The sequence below is a fragment of the Heteronotia binoei genome, chromosome 2 (assembly GCF_032191835.1).
Source record: "Heteronotia binoei isolate CCM8104 ecotype False Entrance Well chromosome 2, APGP_CSIRO_Hbin_v1, whole genome shotgun sequence".
In the NCBI taxonomy this organism is placed as follows: domain Eukaryota; kingdom Metazoa; phylum Chordata; class Lepidosauria; order Squamata; family Gekkonidae; genus Heteronotia; species Heteronotia binoei.
In genome coordinates, this window is record NC_083224.1 from 21982971 (window position 1) to 22001215 (window position 18245).

General features: G+C 46.7%; 1 protein-coding gene across 2 annotated transcripts in view; it reads right to left on the reverse strand.

Moving 5' to 3' along the window:
- The window catches only part of KCNQ2 (potassium voltage-gated channel subfamily Q member 2), a 166209-nt gene that overhangs the window by 87187 nt on the left and 60777 nt on the right, over positions 1–18245 (reverse strand). For both annotated transcript variants that reach the window (XM_060230666.1, XM_060230665.1), the window contains exons 3-5: positions 8942–9068; positions 5237–5412; positions 2638–2763 (exon numbers count right to left, since the gene is read on the reverse strand). In XM_060230666.1, coding sequence (XP_060086649.1) covers positions 2638–2763; positions 5237–5412; positions 8942–9068 — 429 coding nt within the window. The remainder of the gene's footprint in view (positions 1–2637; positions 2764–5236; positions 5413–8941; positions 9069–18245) is intronic.

Genomic DNA, 18245 nt, shown 5'->3' on the forward strand with positions numbered 1-18245 from the left:
CTATGTAATTTAAAGGAATCCCGACAAGAGTCCTTGATTATTAGCTTGGACTCGCGCTTCAGATGTATCATATAGTGATGGAATCAACCAAAGTAGGCAAGTGTCTATACCATAGTTAGCATGTTTTTGCCACAATCTATTTTTTGGAACAGTATCAAATGCCATCTTTAAGTCCATAAAGGCTACATAAATGTACACTGGGAAAGGAAGTGTACTTTTTTATAAGATGAGACAAGACAAAACAATGGTCCAGGGTAGAAGAGAGAGAGAGAGCCAGTTTGGTGTAGTGGTTAAGTGTGTGGACTCTTATCTGGGAGAACCGGGTTTGATTCCCCACTCCTCCACTTGCACCTGCTGGAATGGCCTTGGGTCAGCCATAGCTTATCACAGGAGTTGTCCTTGAAAGGGCAGCTGCTGTGAGAGCCCTCCCCAGCCCCACCCACCTCACAGGGTGTTTGTTGTGGGGGAGGAAGGTAAAGGAGATTGTGAGCCGCTCTGATACTCTTCGGAGTGGAGGGCGGGATATAAATCCAATATCTTCATCTACCTCACAGGGTGTCTGTTGTGGGGGGGGAGATATAGGAGATTGTGAGCCGCTCTGAGACTCTTTGGAGTGGAGGGCGGGATATAAATCCAATATCTAGAATAACCCGACCGGAAGCCTGCTTGCTCAGGAACCAATACAGAGTTGTCTGTCATCCAGGTGGTCAACTAGTTTAACAAATAGGATGCATACAGCTTCCCCACTGCTGAGAGAAGGCTAACTGAACGATGGTTGCCCGGATTCAGTCCCATCCCCTTTTTTGTAGATCAGAACTATAAGGGCCTGCTTCCAACCTGCTGGAATTTTGCCTGACTCATTTATTAAAGTAAAAACTTCTGCTAATATGGGGGCCCACCGACTGACCCTGTTATGGAAAAAATCCGAGGACAGAAAGTCAGATCCAGGGCCCTTCCCTGGTTTCATTTTATTTATCAAATTTTCCGTTTCCCGGATAGTAACTTTAGGAAATAAATGGACATTAATTTGAGGTGAAGCCATTATTTCCCACATTTCAACAACCCAAGCAGAGTTTTTTTTTATTTCCTTCTCCCCAAGTGATGGCATTTTTTGCTTATGCACAGACCATTAACAGCTTGATCCTTCAGCAATAACGACCAATATCTGCTTTATTTTAACCCGCTAAAAAAACACTGTTTCCTGAGCAGGACACTATCAGCAGGAGATGGAGTAGTTTCACGTTTGCCTAATTGCAGGACTTCCGTTAAGAGCTGGGCAATTACTCTTTTCATCCATCAGACTAATTTCCTGCCTTTTAAACAGCAGGGTGGGGATGATTCAGTAAGTAAGTAAATAAGTTTTTGGAAGTTTTCAAAGGTATCGCATTATTCCTAATGCAGTGTTAGGTATACTCAGGAATATTTTTTTTTCAAGAAGAAGAAGACGACGACATTAGATTTATATTCCACTCTCCACTCAAGAGTCTCAGAGCAGCTCACAATCTCCTTTATCTTCCTCCCTCACAACAAAAACCCTGTGATATGGGTGGGGATGAGAGAGCTCTCCCAGAAGCTGCCTTTTCAAGGACAAGCTCTGTGATAACTATGGCTAACCCAAGGCCATTCCAGTAAGTGCAAGTGGAGGAGTGGGGAATCAAACCCGGTTCTCCCAGATAAGAGTCCACACACTTAAGCACTGAAGAAGACTGCAGATTTATACCCCACCCTTCCCTCTGAATCAGAGATTCAGAGTGACTTATAATCTCCTTTATCTTCTCCCCCCCACAACAGACACCCTGTGAGGTGGGTGGGCTGAGAGGGCTCTCCCAGCAACTGCCCTCTCAAGGAAAGCTCTGCGAGAGCTATGGCTGACCCAAGGCCATAGATAAGAGTCAGCAGACTTAACCACTACACCAAACTGGCTCTCTAAAGAACAAAAAGGAATCCCCCACACCCTAAACTGCCATTTGGATGGCAGGAGAGGGGATCATTCCTAAAATGTAAAGAAAAATACTAAAAATATGGAGGGTGAAGAATCCTGAGAACCACATGAAAACACAGCAAGGTGAGGGCTTCAATGAACATCAGGTGTGAAAGGGAAGCCACAGCAATTGGTGGAGATAAAACGGATTACCCTCAGCCATTTCAAATCTCTGTTGCAAGGGCAACTCAAATACCATCCATCAGCGACCTTGACCACTGCAGAAAACCACCCTGGTTGTGGAAGCAGCCCTACAGGAATCATTCCAGGACTTCAGTGCCACCACCAAAAAGGCCCTGTCACATGTAGCCATCCATGAAACCTTTGATAGTGGTGGCACACACAGCAGCCTTGGCCAGATGTTCAAAGTGTAGGCAGTTTCACATTAAAGAAGACAGTCTTGTCAGAACCTGAGAAGCCCTAGAAAGCACTTTGAATTGGGCCTGGAAACAGATCTGAGATCTCAAGGGCAGTCACGGGACCGGTTTTCAAGCTTCAGGGGTTCGAGCGCAGTGAGAGAAGTCGGCCCAGAGGCCTATTTGAATTCGATCTCAATACAGAACAAAACTCCCACCCAGTTTCTAACCAGAGGTTAATCTGAGCCGAGGCTCCAGCTCACAATGGTGGCAAGGAATTGACCTACTATCGGTACCTACCAAGCCCCACCAAAGAGCATCTGCATATGTGTCGAAGTCCGTGTTTTCTTCCTTTTCAGCCAAATACACCAGGAAGGAGGCTAAAATGAGGCAAAGGAAACCAATGTACCAGGCAGTGATCAGTTCCTGTAACACAGCAGAAGAGGAAAGAGAAGAACGGAACATGCTGTTAACTCCCCTTTCTCAAGGTTATGGCTTGAATCACACAGCAAATCTCTGCTAACGGAAAGGATTCCCATTGGTAGAACTCGACTTCCCTACCTCTCCCCTCCCGCTTCAGCCCCAGTGGGTGGGAAGAAATCACAGGTTAGCAGCCAGGAGGAAAAAACAGACCAAAATCCCCATCCCCTGCTCCCTTCTACAAGGAGAAATTTTCGGCTAGATCCAGCTCACTGGCTTGAAGGCGAAGCAGAAGTGAAGTGAAACTAGACTAGAGGAAACCATGCCCAAGTGCAGTTCTTGAACTTCCACACTGACCTATCATTTTTAAAAAACCTTATTTACCAACTGAGACCCCCTTTCTGAGACTCAGGGTGGATTATACTGTGTAAAGCAACGCAATCAAATAGCATGGGACATTTTGTAAACCGTGAAACAGGACTAAGGTTGCTAAAATGAGAAACAATGTAAAAGAAAAGCTACCAGACATAATAAATGGTGATGAATTGCCGCTGACTTTCATTAATTTATACCTTCCTTATCACATCTTAAAAAAAGAAAGAAAGAAAGAAACTGTATTAGGGCCCAAACTCAAATGACAGATTACAGATCTCTGTGAAATGGTGCGTGCAGTCGCAATTCGAATCAGAGCCATACAAGAAAGGGACAAGATAATCAACACTCCGACCCCCACATGCAGAGACAGAAGTTTTGCTATTCAAAACTGCACTCCCTATGCCTTCACTCCTATTTTGAAGGGAAAGGTTTTTTTGTTTTAAACTTTTAAAAAAAAAAAAAAACAAACCTTTTCTCAGTGTTTCAAGATTTTTTTTTTCTGTTTGTTAATTGTATTTGTTACATGGTCACTTTCATGAAAGAATAGTTAAGCTCCACCTGCAGCCATTACAGTAGACAGGGAGAAGCAATTCCAGCTACAAAGTGTTTGCACTGTGTCTACTGAATGAATATAGATTGGAGCTTCCATAGCCAACAGATATTCATGACTGCAATGGCTGCAGGTGGAGCCTAAAAGTTGAAGAAGGTCTCTTCACCGAAACCGGTCCTGAGCTTCTTGATTTGGCTGCAGCGTCCTTTCCTTTGTTATTCTTCAAATTTGTGATCCACTCCAGGACAATTTTAGAACAGTACTTGGACTGTGCACTGATATTGGTTATGGACGTTATTTGTTTAATCTTCTGGACAGTGCCTATTTGTCAGCTACATTTATTTTCTTGATTCCATTTCACTTATTAGCTTCTATGACCAAAGGTCTTAAGCGCAATCAGAATGTAACAATCGTCAAAACATGCATTGGTATACAACAGAACTAACCATATTCACAGAATTCAAACGTTACAGTCAAAATATTCAATCTAAAAGTGAATAAAATGCCAAAACAGGAATGTCTAATAAAACCTATCGTACAGTTAAGTAAACCTAAAATTGTCATGTTCACCACGTATATGCCAGATTCCATTACCATCAGATCAATCCTGATTTCTGTCGTTGTGCAGTTATTATCGTTAATAATTTTGTAACAAAATAGGTGGTTTCAGGATTAGTACCTGCCAGCAAATAAGGGACCACCCAAAGTTCCGTTGGTGTTTAAAAAGAACAGGAGTTATCCAAATTGATCTAGGAATCGACCACTGATGACAATGTAATAGAAGATGGCCAAGTGTTTCTACAGTTCCGGACCCGCAATCACATAAGCGATCTGAGTACGGGACTCTAGAAAAACGACAACTCAGCAGTGGGAAAAGAATTAAGCCTAGCAAGAGTGAAAGCACGTCTATGACTAGCTGTTTTTAGGGATCTTTTCTTTATTATAATATACCAGAGGTTGGATACAGAAATTGTTGTCGCAATTGTTCCTTTCTGACATAGTATTATTGTGCTATGCTGCACACGGATAGAGCCAACTGTATGCCCTCGTCTATCTTCTCCCTTGTGCCCCCTCCTGAGTGGAGTAATTTGCACAGTGCTGGAAAATTTGGAGCAAATGGTTCCTGACGTGGACCCCTTGTGCTGGATGTTCTTCCTGCAAACATTCAATATTACTTTAACCAATTTTCCAATTTTCTTCCTCGAGTTTATCCACACAACAAACCTTCAAGGTAGGTTATGCTGAGAGCAAGCGACCAGCCTAAGGTCATCCAGCAAGTTCCACAACTGAGTAGGGATTTGCAGGGGGGTTTTTGTAGCAGGAACTCCTTTGCATATTAGGCCACACATCCCTGATGTAGCCAATCCTCCTGGAGCTTCCAGTAGGCCCTACACTAAGAGCCCTGTAAGCTCTTGGAGGATTGGCTACATCAGGGGGGTGTGGCCTAATATGCAAAGGAGTTCCTGTTACAGAAAAAAACCCTGGGGATTTGAAACCGGGTCCCCCAAATTTTCGCTCGTTTCTCCATCTACTACACCCGGCTAGAGCACTCACCTTGCTATGAGCGTACACCACTGATCCCAAAAGCTTCCAGGTACCCCCTCTGCGGTCCATCCGTATCATGCGCAGGATCTGCAGAAACCGCAAGCTTCTGAGGGCAGAGGTGGCGAAGACATTTCCCTGGGATCCCGCCGCCAACACGGCTATAGAGGCAATCAACACCATGATGTCTGCATAGACGGAAGAGAAGACAGGTTGTTAAGAGGAGTCCACTCCCCACCCTCCAGAGTCTACCCCTTCCAATTTGCCCTTGTGCCCACTTTGGAAACTACCCACCCGCCTTCTCTTCTGCTCCCAAGAGGCATTTTATAAACACAAGAGGTTATGTTAATACTAGCCCCATTCTCATGTTACAATGAACACATGTGTATCTTGAATGTATTAACATAGATCTGTTTGTAAGAAAGGGCCAGGGCATGTGCACTTTAGAAATGAAACCAGGGGAAAGCACCTGGATAAAAAGAGGAGCCCCGTGGTGCAGAGTGGTAAAGCTGCAGTTCTGCAGTCCAAGCTCTGCTCATGACCTGAGTTCAATCCTGGTGGAAGCTGGGTTCAGGTGCTTGTGCAGGAGGCTACCTTACCTTTAAAATGGGGCTCATACTGAACTTTCAGCTGTACAACACAAAAGGTGTAACATGAACAACGATCAAAAAGACCTGTGCATCATTACTATACCTTTTTTTTTTTGCAAACTAATTTGAACACTTAAAGAGTTGTTCCTCTTAATGTAACCTGGAGCTACTTCTTTTTGTCCTCTGAAGAAGATTTCTTATATATTTATCTGCATGGTACACTCCTCGTAAGCATGCAAAACTACAGTGGAAATTAATTTTATGCATAGATACTGATATTTTATGCATATTGATAGATGCACAGGTCTTTTTGATTGTTGTACATCCTTTGACTGCAACGCGCATCCGTCGCAAAACCTGAGCGTCCGTTAAGTGCCGTCAAGTCGCTTCTGACTTACGGCAACCCAATAATTAGTGCTCTCCAAAACATCCTCTCATTTAACAGCCTTGCTCGAGTCTTGCAAACTTCCTTGATTGAGTCAATTCATCATGTTTGGGTCTTCCTCTTTGCCTGCTGCCATTGGCTTTTTCTGGAATTATAGTCTTCTCCAGTGACTCTTGGCTTCTCATGACACGACCAAAGTACGATAGCCTCGGTTCAGTCATTTTTGCCTCTAAGGATTGTTCGGGCTTGATTTGATCTACATCCCACTGATTTGGGATGCAGTATCCATAAAACTCTCCTCCAACACCAGACAGCCCGTTTTTCTTCATTAATTGTGCCCAAGCAGCTCATCAAGAGATGGACTCTCCCGGGGTGGAATTCTAGAAGGAGCTCCTTTACATATTAGGCCACATACCCGTGATGTAGCCAATCCTCCAAGAGCTGACAGGGTCTTTTTTGTAAACTCTTGGAGGATTGGCTACATCACGGTTGTGTGGCCTAATATGCAAAGGGGCTCCTGCTAGAATTCTACCCCAACCACCCCAGCCACCATTAACAACTTCCCAAGGACAGCACAGGAGACTGAATTAATCCATGAAGCAAGCTGTGTGGTGGGCGGCTCTTGAGACTTGGAAGGCAATTAAAGAAATTACAAGACTTCCTCGCTGTGCTCCCCTGTCCATGATTGTTCTAAAAATATTCTCCTCCCCAGCCACCTGCTAACAGTTTGCAGGCCACAAGACAGCAATGCTGATGGATCTAAACAAACTCATCTCGGCCTGCGTGCTTCGTGACAAACAGGGAACAGGCCAGCCTACAAACTAGACACCCTCTACTGAGATCTCCTGTCCTTCATCCTGGATATGTGGGGCTGGTGGTTATTTGATGGTATGGGAAAGCTGCATGATTATAGAATAACCTCCCCAGGGGGGCATATCTGGCCCTATTGCTCTCAATCAGGAGGAGGAAAGGAGATCACCGCACCTCAAAAAATGGTATTATAGCATTGGGAAAAATGCAGAAAAGGGCAACTAGAAGGATTAAAGGGTTGGATCACTTTCCCTACGAAGAAAGGTTAAAGCACTTGGGGCTCTTTACCTTGGAGAAACGTCGACTGAGGGGTGATATGACAGAGGTTTACAAGATTATGCATGGATAGAGAAGGTAGAGAAAGAAGTACTTTTCTCCCTTTCTCACAATACAAGAACTCATGGGCATTCCATGAAATTGCTGGACAGTGAGGTTAAAACGGATAAAAGGAAGTACTTCTTCACCCAAAGGGTGATTAACACATGGAATTCACTGCCACAGGAGGTGACGGCGGCTACAAGCATAGCCAGCTTCAAGAGGGGATTGGATAAGCATATGGAGCAGAGGTCCATCTGTGGCTATTAGCCACAGCTTATCATTTTTGTCTTCGCTCAGGAAGGATGACCCCAGAGCACACTAATTCATGCAGCAGATCACAACTTTAATGCTAGTAGCTAACAAAATAGAATTTTTGCTCGCAAAACTCTGTAGCTTAGAGGGAACATTGCCTGTGAGGTAAGTGGGGCTGAAAGAGCTCTCTCAGAACTGCTCTTGAGCAGAACAGCTCTGAGAGTTATGACTGACCCAAGGTCACTTCAGCAGGTGCAAGTGGAGGAGTGGGGGATCAAATAATAAGAAGACTCCCCAGGGGTGGAATTCTAGCAGGAGCTCCTTTGCATATGAGGCCACACCCCCTGATGTAGCCAATCCTCCAAGAGCTTCCAAGGCTCTTTTTTGTGAGCTCTTGGAGGATTGGCTACATCGGGGGGGGGGGGGTGGCCTAATATGCAAAAAAGCTCCTGCTAGAATTTCACTCCTGAGAACCTCTGCCCAGTTAAACAGGGAGAGAGTGATCTCTGAGGGGAGGAAAAGACCCCTGGTCTGTTGTGAAAGGAAATTATTTGAGACACCTCAAAAGCTCGATAGGAATTTGGGGTTGAAAGGAAGGGAATAAGGTCCTGATTGAAGGTACCCGCCTCAAAGAAAGAAGAGGAGATATAGGAAACTCTATTAAGAAGCACTGCAGTGCTTGGAAAACACAGGGAAAATTCCTCTCGATATTAAGATCTCCATAATTAAGAAAATAATCTTCAGTAATTCTCATTCGCCTGTATAAAGAATTACAAACTATACAACCACTGGGTTTTGCCCCAAAGTTAACAGCTCCTGGTTATACCTGACCTTCCTCTTTTCTTTTAAATAAAATATTTTGTTCTGTTTGCTGTTTACATCACCTCCAGTGCTGTTTGAAGGGGTTCAACCCAAGAGGGCTCCTTACTCTTCCCTCAGCTCCCAGGGCTGGGCTGAAAGCCAAAATATATCTCTGTGACAGGGTGGGGCAGACGGTCTTTTAAAGAAGAAAACCACGCTTGTGGCAGCTCAGTCAAAGAAGGGAACAAAATTTTGGAGAGAAAATCTACCTCTGAAGAGGGAAGGGTGAGGAGCTATCATAGCTTCGGCCTCTATGCCCTGCTGTTGGCCCTCCAGAGGAGCTAGTTGGCCACCATGTGAGACAGGAGGCTGGACTACATGGACCTTCACTGGTCTGATCCAACAGGGCTCTTCTGATGTTTAAAAAAAAAAATCAGTAGAAGTCATGCTAAAGATGCATGCAGGAAGGAGGGACACCAGTCCTGTTCTTTTCATGTTTTCAGAAGTCTCCTGAATGAGTATTTGAGATTCATACCAATTGGGCAGGAGGACAGAGCTTACCAATTACGCAAAACGGTTTGCGGGCAAATTTTAACCTTCCTCTCCAACCCCGATATCGACAGCAGCAGCCGGCAGCCCAGATTCTCACAAAGTACTCCACTCCGAAGACCACAATGGTGACGATTTCCTGCAAGAAAGACAAGGAAATAAGATGGGGCCAACACTAGAGAAGTCAGTGCTAATTAGTAAGTTATTCTGAAGACAGATTCTGATACAGTTGCCAACTTCCAGGTGGAGCAGGAACAAAGCCCGAAGGCATCCATGAAAAACCAGCCTCGATATTGTTCTAATCTGCAGGGGAAAAGTTCTAATCTGCAGGAAAAAAAGGTTCAGCTATTGCTATGTATGAATTATTCAAGATCAGTGAAGCTTGTTAAAGCCTCAGGTGAAACAGGGCTATATGCAGTTCCCTGTTGCGAAATTGCGCTGTGCTGCCTATGCGAAATAGCGTTGTGCTGCTTTTCGTCTGCACACCTTCCTTGTTGAAAGGACTGTCGAAGCGTTGGCCTCCTACTTCATGGCTTGTCAAGGATTTCCCCGGACTTCCACTACACAGAAAAATGAACTTTGGCATTGAACGGAAGGACTTTGGTTTCGGGGTATTTTGTAATTGTATTTATTAGCATTATTGTTGCTTTTGTAGGAAGTAATTTTTTATAAAGTTTTTCAATATTGAGGCTGGTTTTTCGTGGATGCCTTCGAGCTTTGTTCCTGTTTCACTTTTCCACATTCCTCTTTATGTTACTCTAACTTCCAGGTGGGGCCTGGGGCTCTCACAGAATTACAACTGATCTGTGGATTGCAGAAATGAGTTCCCATAAAGAAAACGGCAGCATTGGAGGGCAGACTGTATGACATTATTCCCCAAGAGAGGCCCTACACTCAACCCCCCAAATCTCCAGGAATTTCCCAACCTGGTATCGGCAACTCTAGATTCTGGGGTGTACGCATGCAGACAAACTTGCAGATTTGGACTCTTAACCTGGCAAGTCTTGAAACTTAGGGCACTTTTACAAATGGTGAATCGTGCACTTTCAAATCTCCTTTCAATGCACTTTGCAACTGAACTGGACTATGTGAAAGGGCAAAATCCCCTTGCAAAGGATTGTTAAAGTGCACTGGAAGTAGACTGAAAGTGTGTTATTCACCAGGTGTGAAAATGCCTACCTGCATTTCTTTTTCTGATCTGATGCTCGGCTACAAATGACAAGAAGAGATCTGTGATATCACACCGTTTTCTTTAAAGCTAGCAGCTACTTACACCAAGGCCATGACTCAGCGGACGGCGTTTTAAGCTTTAAGTCTTCCCTCTGTGAGCACCTTTATCTCAGAAAAATGGTACAAGCTAAAAAGGAAGGGGTTTTTAAAAAAAAAAAAAAGAAGAACATTCCCCTTAACCCCACAACCTGTTCTGAATGATACCATTTTCTGTTGCTATAACCCAGGGGTGGCCAAACTCAGACTCGGGAGCCACATGACGCTCTTTCCCACATATTGTGTGGCTCTCGAAGCCCCCATTGCCCTGTCAGCCATTGGAGAAGACATTCCTCTCTTTAAATCAATTCTCCAAGACAAGCCAGCCACAGCTTGGAGGATGCATTTAAAGTTGCTTTCTTTTCTCCCTCCCTCCCTTCTCTCAAACATCTAATGCTCATGTCTTGTGGCTCTTAAACATCTGACATTTATTCTCTGTGGCTCTTAACTTAAGCAAGTTTGGCCACCCCCTGCTATAACCTTTAAAGAAAACCACAAAGCACCCTGAATGCAGAACTCCCTGCACCTAATGTTATTTTGCCCTGACTTGTGTAGCCCAGGCTGGCCCAATCTCATCAGATCTCAGAAGCTAAGCAGGGCCATCCTCAGTCAGTATGTGGATGAGAAACCACCAGGGAAGTCTAGGGTTTCTACATAAAGCCAAGCAATGGCAAACCACCCCTGTTCATCTGCCCTGACATACACGGCCTTGGTGGGCTTGACCTCATAAAAACATAAGAGAAGCCATGCTGGATCAGGCCAATGGCCCATCCAGTCCAACACTCTGTGTCAAAAAACCCCAAATGCCATCAGGAGGTCCACCAGTGGGGCTAGAAGCCCTCCCACTGTGCCCCTCCCAAGCACCAAGAATACAGAGCATCACTGCCCCGGACTGAGAGTTCCAACAATAGGCTGTGGCTAATAGCCAATAAGAACATAAGAGAAGCCTCCAAAGCAAAGCAGGGTCAGCCCTGGTTAGTACTTGGAAGGGAGATCACCAAGGAATACCAGGGTCATGACTCAGAGGCAGGCCGTGGCAAACCACCTCTGAACATCTCTTGCCTTCAAAACCCTATGGGGTTGCCAGGGGTGGAATTCTAGCAGGAGCTCCTTTGCATCTTAGGCCACACACCCCTGATGTAGCCAATCCTCCAAGAGCTTACAAGGCTCTTTTTTGTAAGCTCCTGGAGGATTGGCTACATCAGGGGTGTGAGGCCTAAGATGCAAAGGAGTTCCTGCTAGAATTCCACCCATGGGGGCTGCCATAAGTCAGCTGTGACTAAACGGCAAAAAAAAAAAATGTTATTTTACCCTCAGCATTTGAGCAGTACAGGATCCCATTTCAAAATTCTGGATTTGTAATTATTATTTTATACACGCACACATGCATGTGTGTGTGTGTGTGTGCATGCTAGGAAACGTTGAAGACAGCAGGAAAAGAGGAAGACCCAAGATGAGATAAGGATGGGTAGCTGTGTTAGTCTGTCCATAGTAGTAGAAAAAAACAAGAATTCAGTAGCAGCTTGAAGACTTAACAGCACTTGTGGCAGGGGTTAAGCTTTCATGAATCAGTGCTCGCTTTGTGAATCAGTGCTTGGAGAGCCAGTTTGGTGTAGTGGTTAAGTGTGCGGACTCTTATCCAGGAGAACCGGGTTTGATTCCCCACTCCTCCACTTGCAGCTGCTGGAATGGCCTTGGGTCAGCCCTAGCTTTCACAGAGCTGTCCTTGAAAGGTGTAGTGTCCAGTTTGGTGTAGTGGTTAAGTGTGCAGACTCTTATCTGGGAGAACTGGGTTTGATTCTCCACTCCTCCACTTGCAGCTGCTGGAATGGCCTTGGGTCAGCCATAGCTCTGGCAGGAGTTGTTCTTGAAAAGGTAGCTGCCGTGATAGCCCTCTCAGCCCCATCCACCTCACAGGGTGTCCTTGAAAGGACAGCTTCTGGGAGAACTCTCTCAGCTGCAGCCACCTCACAGGGTGTCTGTTGCAGGGGGGGAAGGTAGAGGAGATTATGACCACTCTCAGACTGAGATTCAGAGTATGGGGTGGGATATAAATCCAATATCTTCTTCTTCTTCAGATATCAGTGCTTGGAGAGCCAGTTTGGTGTAGTGGTTAAGTGTGCGGACTCTTATCTGGGAGAACTGGGTTTGATTCTCCACTCCTCCACTTGCAGCTGCTGGAATGGCCTTGGGTCAGCCATAGCTCTGGCAGGAGTTGTTCTTGAAAAGGCAGCTGCCGTGATAGCCCTCTCAGCCCCACCCACCTCACAGGGTGTCTGTTGTGGGAGGAGAAGATATAGGAGATTGTAAGGCGCCCTGAGTCTCTGATTCGGAGAGAAGGGCGGGGTATAAATCTGCAATCTTCCTCTTCTTTTTGAAGAAGCTCTCAGTGGCTCCCGAAAGCTCATCCCCTGCCACAAATGTTGCTAGTCTCCAAGATGAGATGGATGGACTCCATTCAAGGAAGCCACGGCCCTCAGTTTGCAAGACCTGAGCAAGGCTGTTCACAATAAGATGTTTTGGAGGCCATTCATCCATAGGGTTGCCCTAAGATGGAAGCCAACTGACATCACACACACGCTCACCACACAACCTGCTAGAAGGCACTCCAAAGTTTTTTCAAGTATCAACTTTTATTGTCTGAATCGCAGCCTGGTAGAAGCCCGCCGGTGTTCCTTCTCAGCTGAGTTAGTATGAGCTAGCTCACAGTTTTTTAGTCTCCGGCTCTCACATTTTGTCTTCGCTCAGGAAAAATGGCCCAGGGCAAACTAATTTATGCAGTAGCCGAATCGCTCGTTCGTGGCTTTAATGTCAGTAGCTCACGAAGTAGAATTTTTGCTCACAAGACTCCACAGCTTAGAGGTAGCACTGGAAGCCACCTTCAGTAATATGGTTTAATAAAGGCCAGATATAAATATTTCAAACAAATCACTCTTGTGATCAGGGCTTTTTTTTGTAGCAGGAACTCCTTTGCATATTAGGCCACCCTGATGTAGCCAATCCTCCTGGTGCTTACAGCAGGCCCTGTAAGAAAAGCCCTGTAAGCTCTTGGAGGATTGGCTACATCAGGGGTGTGTGGCCTAATATGCAAAGGAGTTCCTGCTACAAAAAAGCCTTGCTCGTGATCCAATTATTTGTTTTCTTTGCTGAATCTTCCCAATGTTGCTTACTCAGTCATGTTTATTTATTACTTTTATTAACAGCATATTTCAGAACAAAGACAGACTTGAAATAAAAAGAGTCCATGACACATTCGTCAGAATGACAGCTGCACGCCCCAAAGGCAGAAATGGCAGAGCCGTCACCCTGATGGGCTGTCTGTCATGGCTTCAAATATTTTTTGACACAGCCACATGAACATTTACAAATTTGTTTATTCTTCTGAATAAGGAGGCTTCATTGGGAGCACCGGGGAGATCCCCTGGTAACATCACAGGGAGCTGACCAATCCACAGCAAGCACTGCTAGAATCTACATCCAGAATCCGAGAAGGGGGCGTGTTTTAGAACACAGTGTTGGAAAAGGTACCGCGAGAACACACGAGCCCTGCTAAATCAGACCAGAGGTACATCTCATCCAGCATCCCCTTTCATACAGCAGCTAACTGATTACTCTGATGGGCCAACAAACAGGGCAGAGGAGCCAAGGTGGCACCTCTTTTGGCACAGAGTGTTGGACAGGATATGCCACTGGCCTGATCCAGCATGGCTTCTCACATGTTCTTATGTTCTTACGATGTTGTCTCCTACTGCCTCTGACAAGGGGGATCTGGGGAAGAGAGCTTTGACTCTCAAAAACTCATACCCCCAAATTGGACCAGTTCCGCATTAGCCTTTGTCCCAGTCTCGTCCTCGACTCCTTAATTCGGCACCCGTCTCATTCCCCGACTCCTTAATCTAGCAGTGTACCAGAAAGCTTTCTGCTGCATGAGGGTTCCAAAATGAGCGAAAACAAATGTAGCATGCAGTTCCTTAGGAGGAGGTACCAGTCATCAGCAAGAGACAATGCTTAAGATCATAGCTGGATTTGGATGCAGAATGAGACAGTGATGTTCTGTATCTTTGGTGCTTGAGGGCAGGCCCGTAGCCAGAAAAATGTTGATGGGCCCAGCGGAAAAAGTTTTAGGTGGGGGAGCCATAAAACGCCACTGCAGCGGATGCTGCCCCCCCTCCCCTTCTGCTCTGCGCCCTGCCCCACCCCTCCGCAGCGCCTCCTCCTCCCTCCTTCACACTTCCATCCCAGGGAAGGGATGGCCAAACACTGCTCCGGGCTTTTTAAAAGGCGACACTCCCCCCGCCCCCGCCAGTCAGCTGATCAATGGGAAAACCCGGGCAGAAATCTGGCCGCCGGGCTCCTATGCCCCTCCGGTGCACTCACAATCAGAACCCGCACCCAGCGCTGATCATGTGACAAGAGTCCAGGTGGTGTGACAAGAGTCCAGGAGCTCAATAACATGCACAGTTAACTCTTGGTGGTGAGGGAGGGAGTTACAGTGCCAAGGCAGGGTTGCCAGGTCCAATTCAAGAAATATCTGGGGACTTTGGGGTTGGAACCAGGAGACTTTGGGTGTAGAGTCAGGAGACATTGGGGGTGGAGCTGGGAGCAAGGTTGTGACAAGCATGACTGAACTCCAAAGGGAGTTCTGCCATCATATTTAAAGGGACTGGACACCTTTTAAATGCCTTCCCTCCACTGGAAACCATGAAGGATGGGGGCACCTTCTTTGGGGGCACACAGAATTGGACCCCCTGGTCCAATCATTTTGAAACTTGGAGGGTGTTTTGAGGAGAGGCACTGGATGCTATGCTGAAAATTTGGTGCCTCTACCTCAAAACACGGCCCCCTCAGAGCTCCAGATAAAAACAGATCAATTCTTTACTATACCCTATGGGAATCGGTCTCCTAAGTGAATAATGGAGTGTGCAGCTGGCATTTCCCTCTCCCCTCCACCCGGCTTTCTGATGACCCTGAAGTGGGGGGGAGGGCTCCAAACCAGGGGATCCCCTGCCCCCACCTGGGGATTGGCAACCCTACTGAGTACTGCTTCTGAGGAATCTGCCTGACTCCTTCTTTCTCTTGCTTTGCGGCTGTGAGCTCAGCAGGAATGCAGTGCTTTCTTTCACACACATGTATCCCCATGACTCAGTCTTATACCGAACCAGATCATTTGGCCCATCAAGATCGGTACTGTCTACTCAGACCGGCAGCGGCTCTCCAGGATCTCATGGTTTTTCACAAAACCTACTGCCTGATCCTTTAACTCAGTGCTCCCCAACTTTTTTGACACCAGGGACCAGTTTTGTGGAAGACGATGGTTTCTGGATGATACAATTGTGCACTTTATTTCTATTAGTTTGGTGTGGTGGTGAAGCGTGCGGATTGTTATCTGGGAGAACCGGGTTTGATTCCCCACTCCTCCACTTGCAGCTGCTGGAACGGCCTTGGGTCAGCCATAGCTCTGGCAGAGCTGTCCTTGAAAGGGCAGCTGCTGTGAGAGCCCTCTCCAGCCCCACCCACCTCACAGGGTGTCTGTTGTGGGGGAGGAAGATAAAGGAGATTGTGAGCCACTCTGAGATTCGGAGTGGAGGTCAGGATATAAATCCAATTTATTATTATTATTATTACTACTACGACAACATTGTAATATATAATGAAACAATTATACAACTCATGGCCTGGTTGCTAACAGGACGCAGACCAGTACCGGTACTACTACTACTACTACTACTACTACTACTACTACTACTACAAAAGGTAAAGGTAGTCCCCTGTGCAAGCACCAGTCGTTTCTGACTCTGGGGTGACGTTGCTTTCACTGCGTTTTCATGGCAGACTTTTTACGGTGTGGTTTGCCATTGCCTTCCTCAGTCATCTACACTTTCCCCCCAGCAAGCTGGGTACTCATGGAAGTCTGAGTCAACCTGGAGCCGGCTACCTGAACCCAGCTTCCGCCGGGATCGAACTCAGGTCGTGAGCAGGGAGCTCAGAATGCAGTACTGCAGCTTTACCACTCTGCACCACGGGGCTCTTCACTACTACTACCACATTGTAATATATTATGAAATAATTATACAACTCATGACCCGGTTGCTTACAGGCCACGGACCAGTACCAGTCCACGGCCCGGGGGTTGGGGACCCCCGCTTTAACTGAAGATGCCAGGGATTGAACTGGGGACCTTGTGCATTCAAAGCAGGAGTTTCTTCCCCTGAGCCACAGCCTCTCCTATCCCCTCTCTGCTGAGGAGGGGAATGAAGGTTTCACTCGCTCTTCGCCTTAGAAGAGGTGCAAGACTTCCTAGGAATCTGCTTGTCGGCAAGCATTCTCCGAGCTGTCACTCAGCTGGGTATCAGAGGCCAAGCCGGCGCTAGGAAGGAGCACGGAGCTGTCATGAGCAGCAGTGCCGCACAGCTGTGCATCAGATCAAAAGCGAGCGCCGAGACGGCAGCCAGGATGGAGGAAGAGAACCCACTGCCTCTGCTCCTCTGCGGCTGCAAGTCACTCAGCGAGAGCGGAGACAGTTAAAAGCCAGGCATAATTAATAGGTTTATTTCTACCCAACGCCCAACCTAACAACTGTTGTACAAGATGGCAGTTTGGCAGATTGCACAGCAAAACACAACAAAGGGGGGGGGAATATGAAAAACAAAAGCCTGATTACTATCCAGCACATGGAAAGGCATTCTTTTTGCACTGGTCTATGCAGTACAAGTATTACCTGGATGGTGCTCTTGCCAGAGCTCAGGGCTTTATGTGGGGCCTGTTGCCAGTGACCTCCCCACCAAAATGCTAACTTCTGGACACTCTGCCAGCCACACACTTTTCACTGCAGCTAAAGGAAGGGCATGCAGGGAGGTATGAGCATGCCATGTGAGAGAGCTTGCAAATGGATGGGATGGAGGATGTATGAGAAAAGGGGACATGCAAGACAGCAAGTGGGAATGGAGGCATGCAGGGCCTTTTTTTGGTAGAAAAAGCCCAGCAGGAACTCATTTGCATATCGGGCCATACTCCCTGAGATCGCCTGTCATCACTGAGAGCCAGTTTGGTGTAGTGGTTAAGTGTGCCAACTCTTATCTGGGAGAACTGGGGTTGATTCCCCGTTCCTCCTCCACATGCACCTGCTGATACGACTTTGGGTCAGCCACAAGTTTTCTCAAGGCCGTTCTGCTCAAGAGCAGTTCTAGAAGAGCTCTCTCAGCCCCACCTACCTCACAGGGTGTCTCTTGTGGGGAGGGGAAGGGAAAGGAGATTGTAAGCTGCTCTGAGACTCCAGTTTGGTGTAGTGGTTAAGTGTGCGGACTCTTATCTGGGAGAACCGGGTTTGATTCCCCACTCCTCCACCTGCAGCTGCTGGAATGGCCTTGGGTCAGCCATGGCTTTGGCAGAGGTTGTCCTTGAAAGGGCAGCTGCTGTGAGAGCCCTCTCAGCCCCACCCACCTCACAGGGTGTCTGTGGGGGAGGGAGATAAAGGAGATTGTGAGCTGCTCTGAGACTCTGAGTGGAGGGCGGAATATAAATCCAATGTCTTCTTCTTCTGGTAATGACGGGCATTATATAAATCCAATCTCTTCTTCTTCACACCTCTTACAGATTCAGAGTGGGGGCAGCTGTACCCTCCACATGATGGTCAGGGCTTTTTTTCTACCGGAGCCCACAGGAGCAGACCTTCACCTGGGCTGGCCAGGGGTCCGGCCGGCCCGAACCACTGTGTGGCAGCCACGTGCTCCCAGGCCAGGCAGTGTGGCCTAATAGGCAAATAAACTCTTGCTGGGCTTTTTCTGCCAAAAAAATCACTGGTGATGGCTGTTAGTTCTCAAAGAAAAACCTTCTGGTTAGCCACTGTAGAGAATGGGATGCTGATCTGAACGGATGCCAAGGTCATAGTTTGCCTAGGATGCCAAAACCCTTTGGGCCAGCCTTGGGTGGGTCACCATGCAAAGTAAATTCGGACTTGTAGGTCACAGCACTGAAAAGGCTGGAAACTGCTAGCTTATTGAATGCATCACTTTGCTTTACTGCCTTGCCTTCTACTTCCGTAACCTATTTT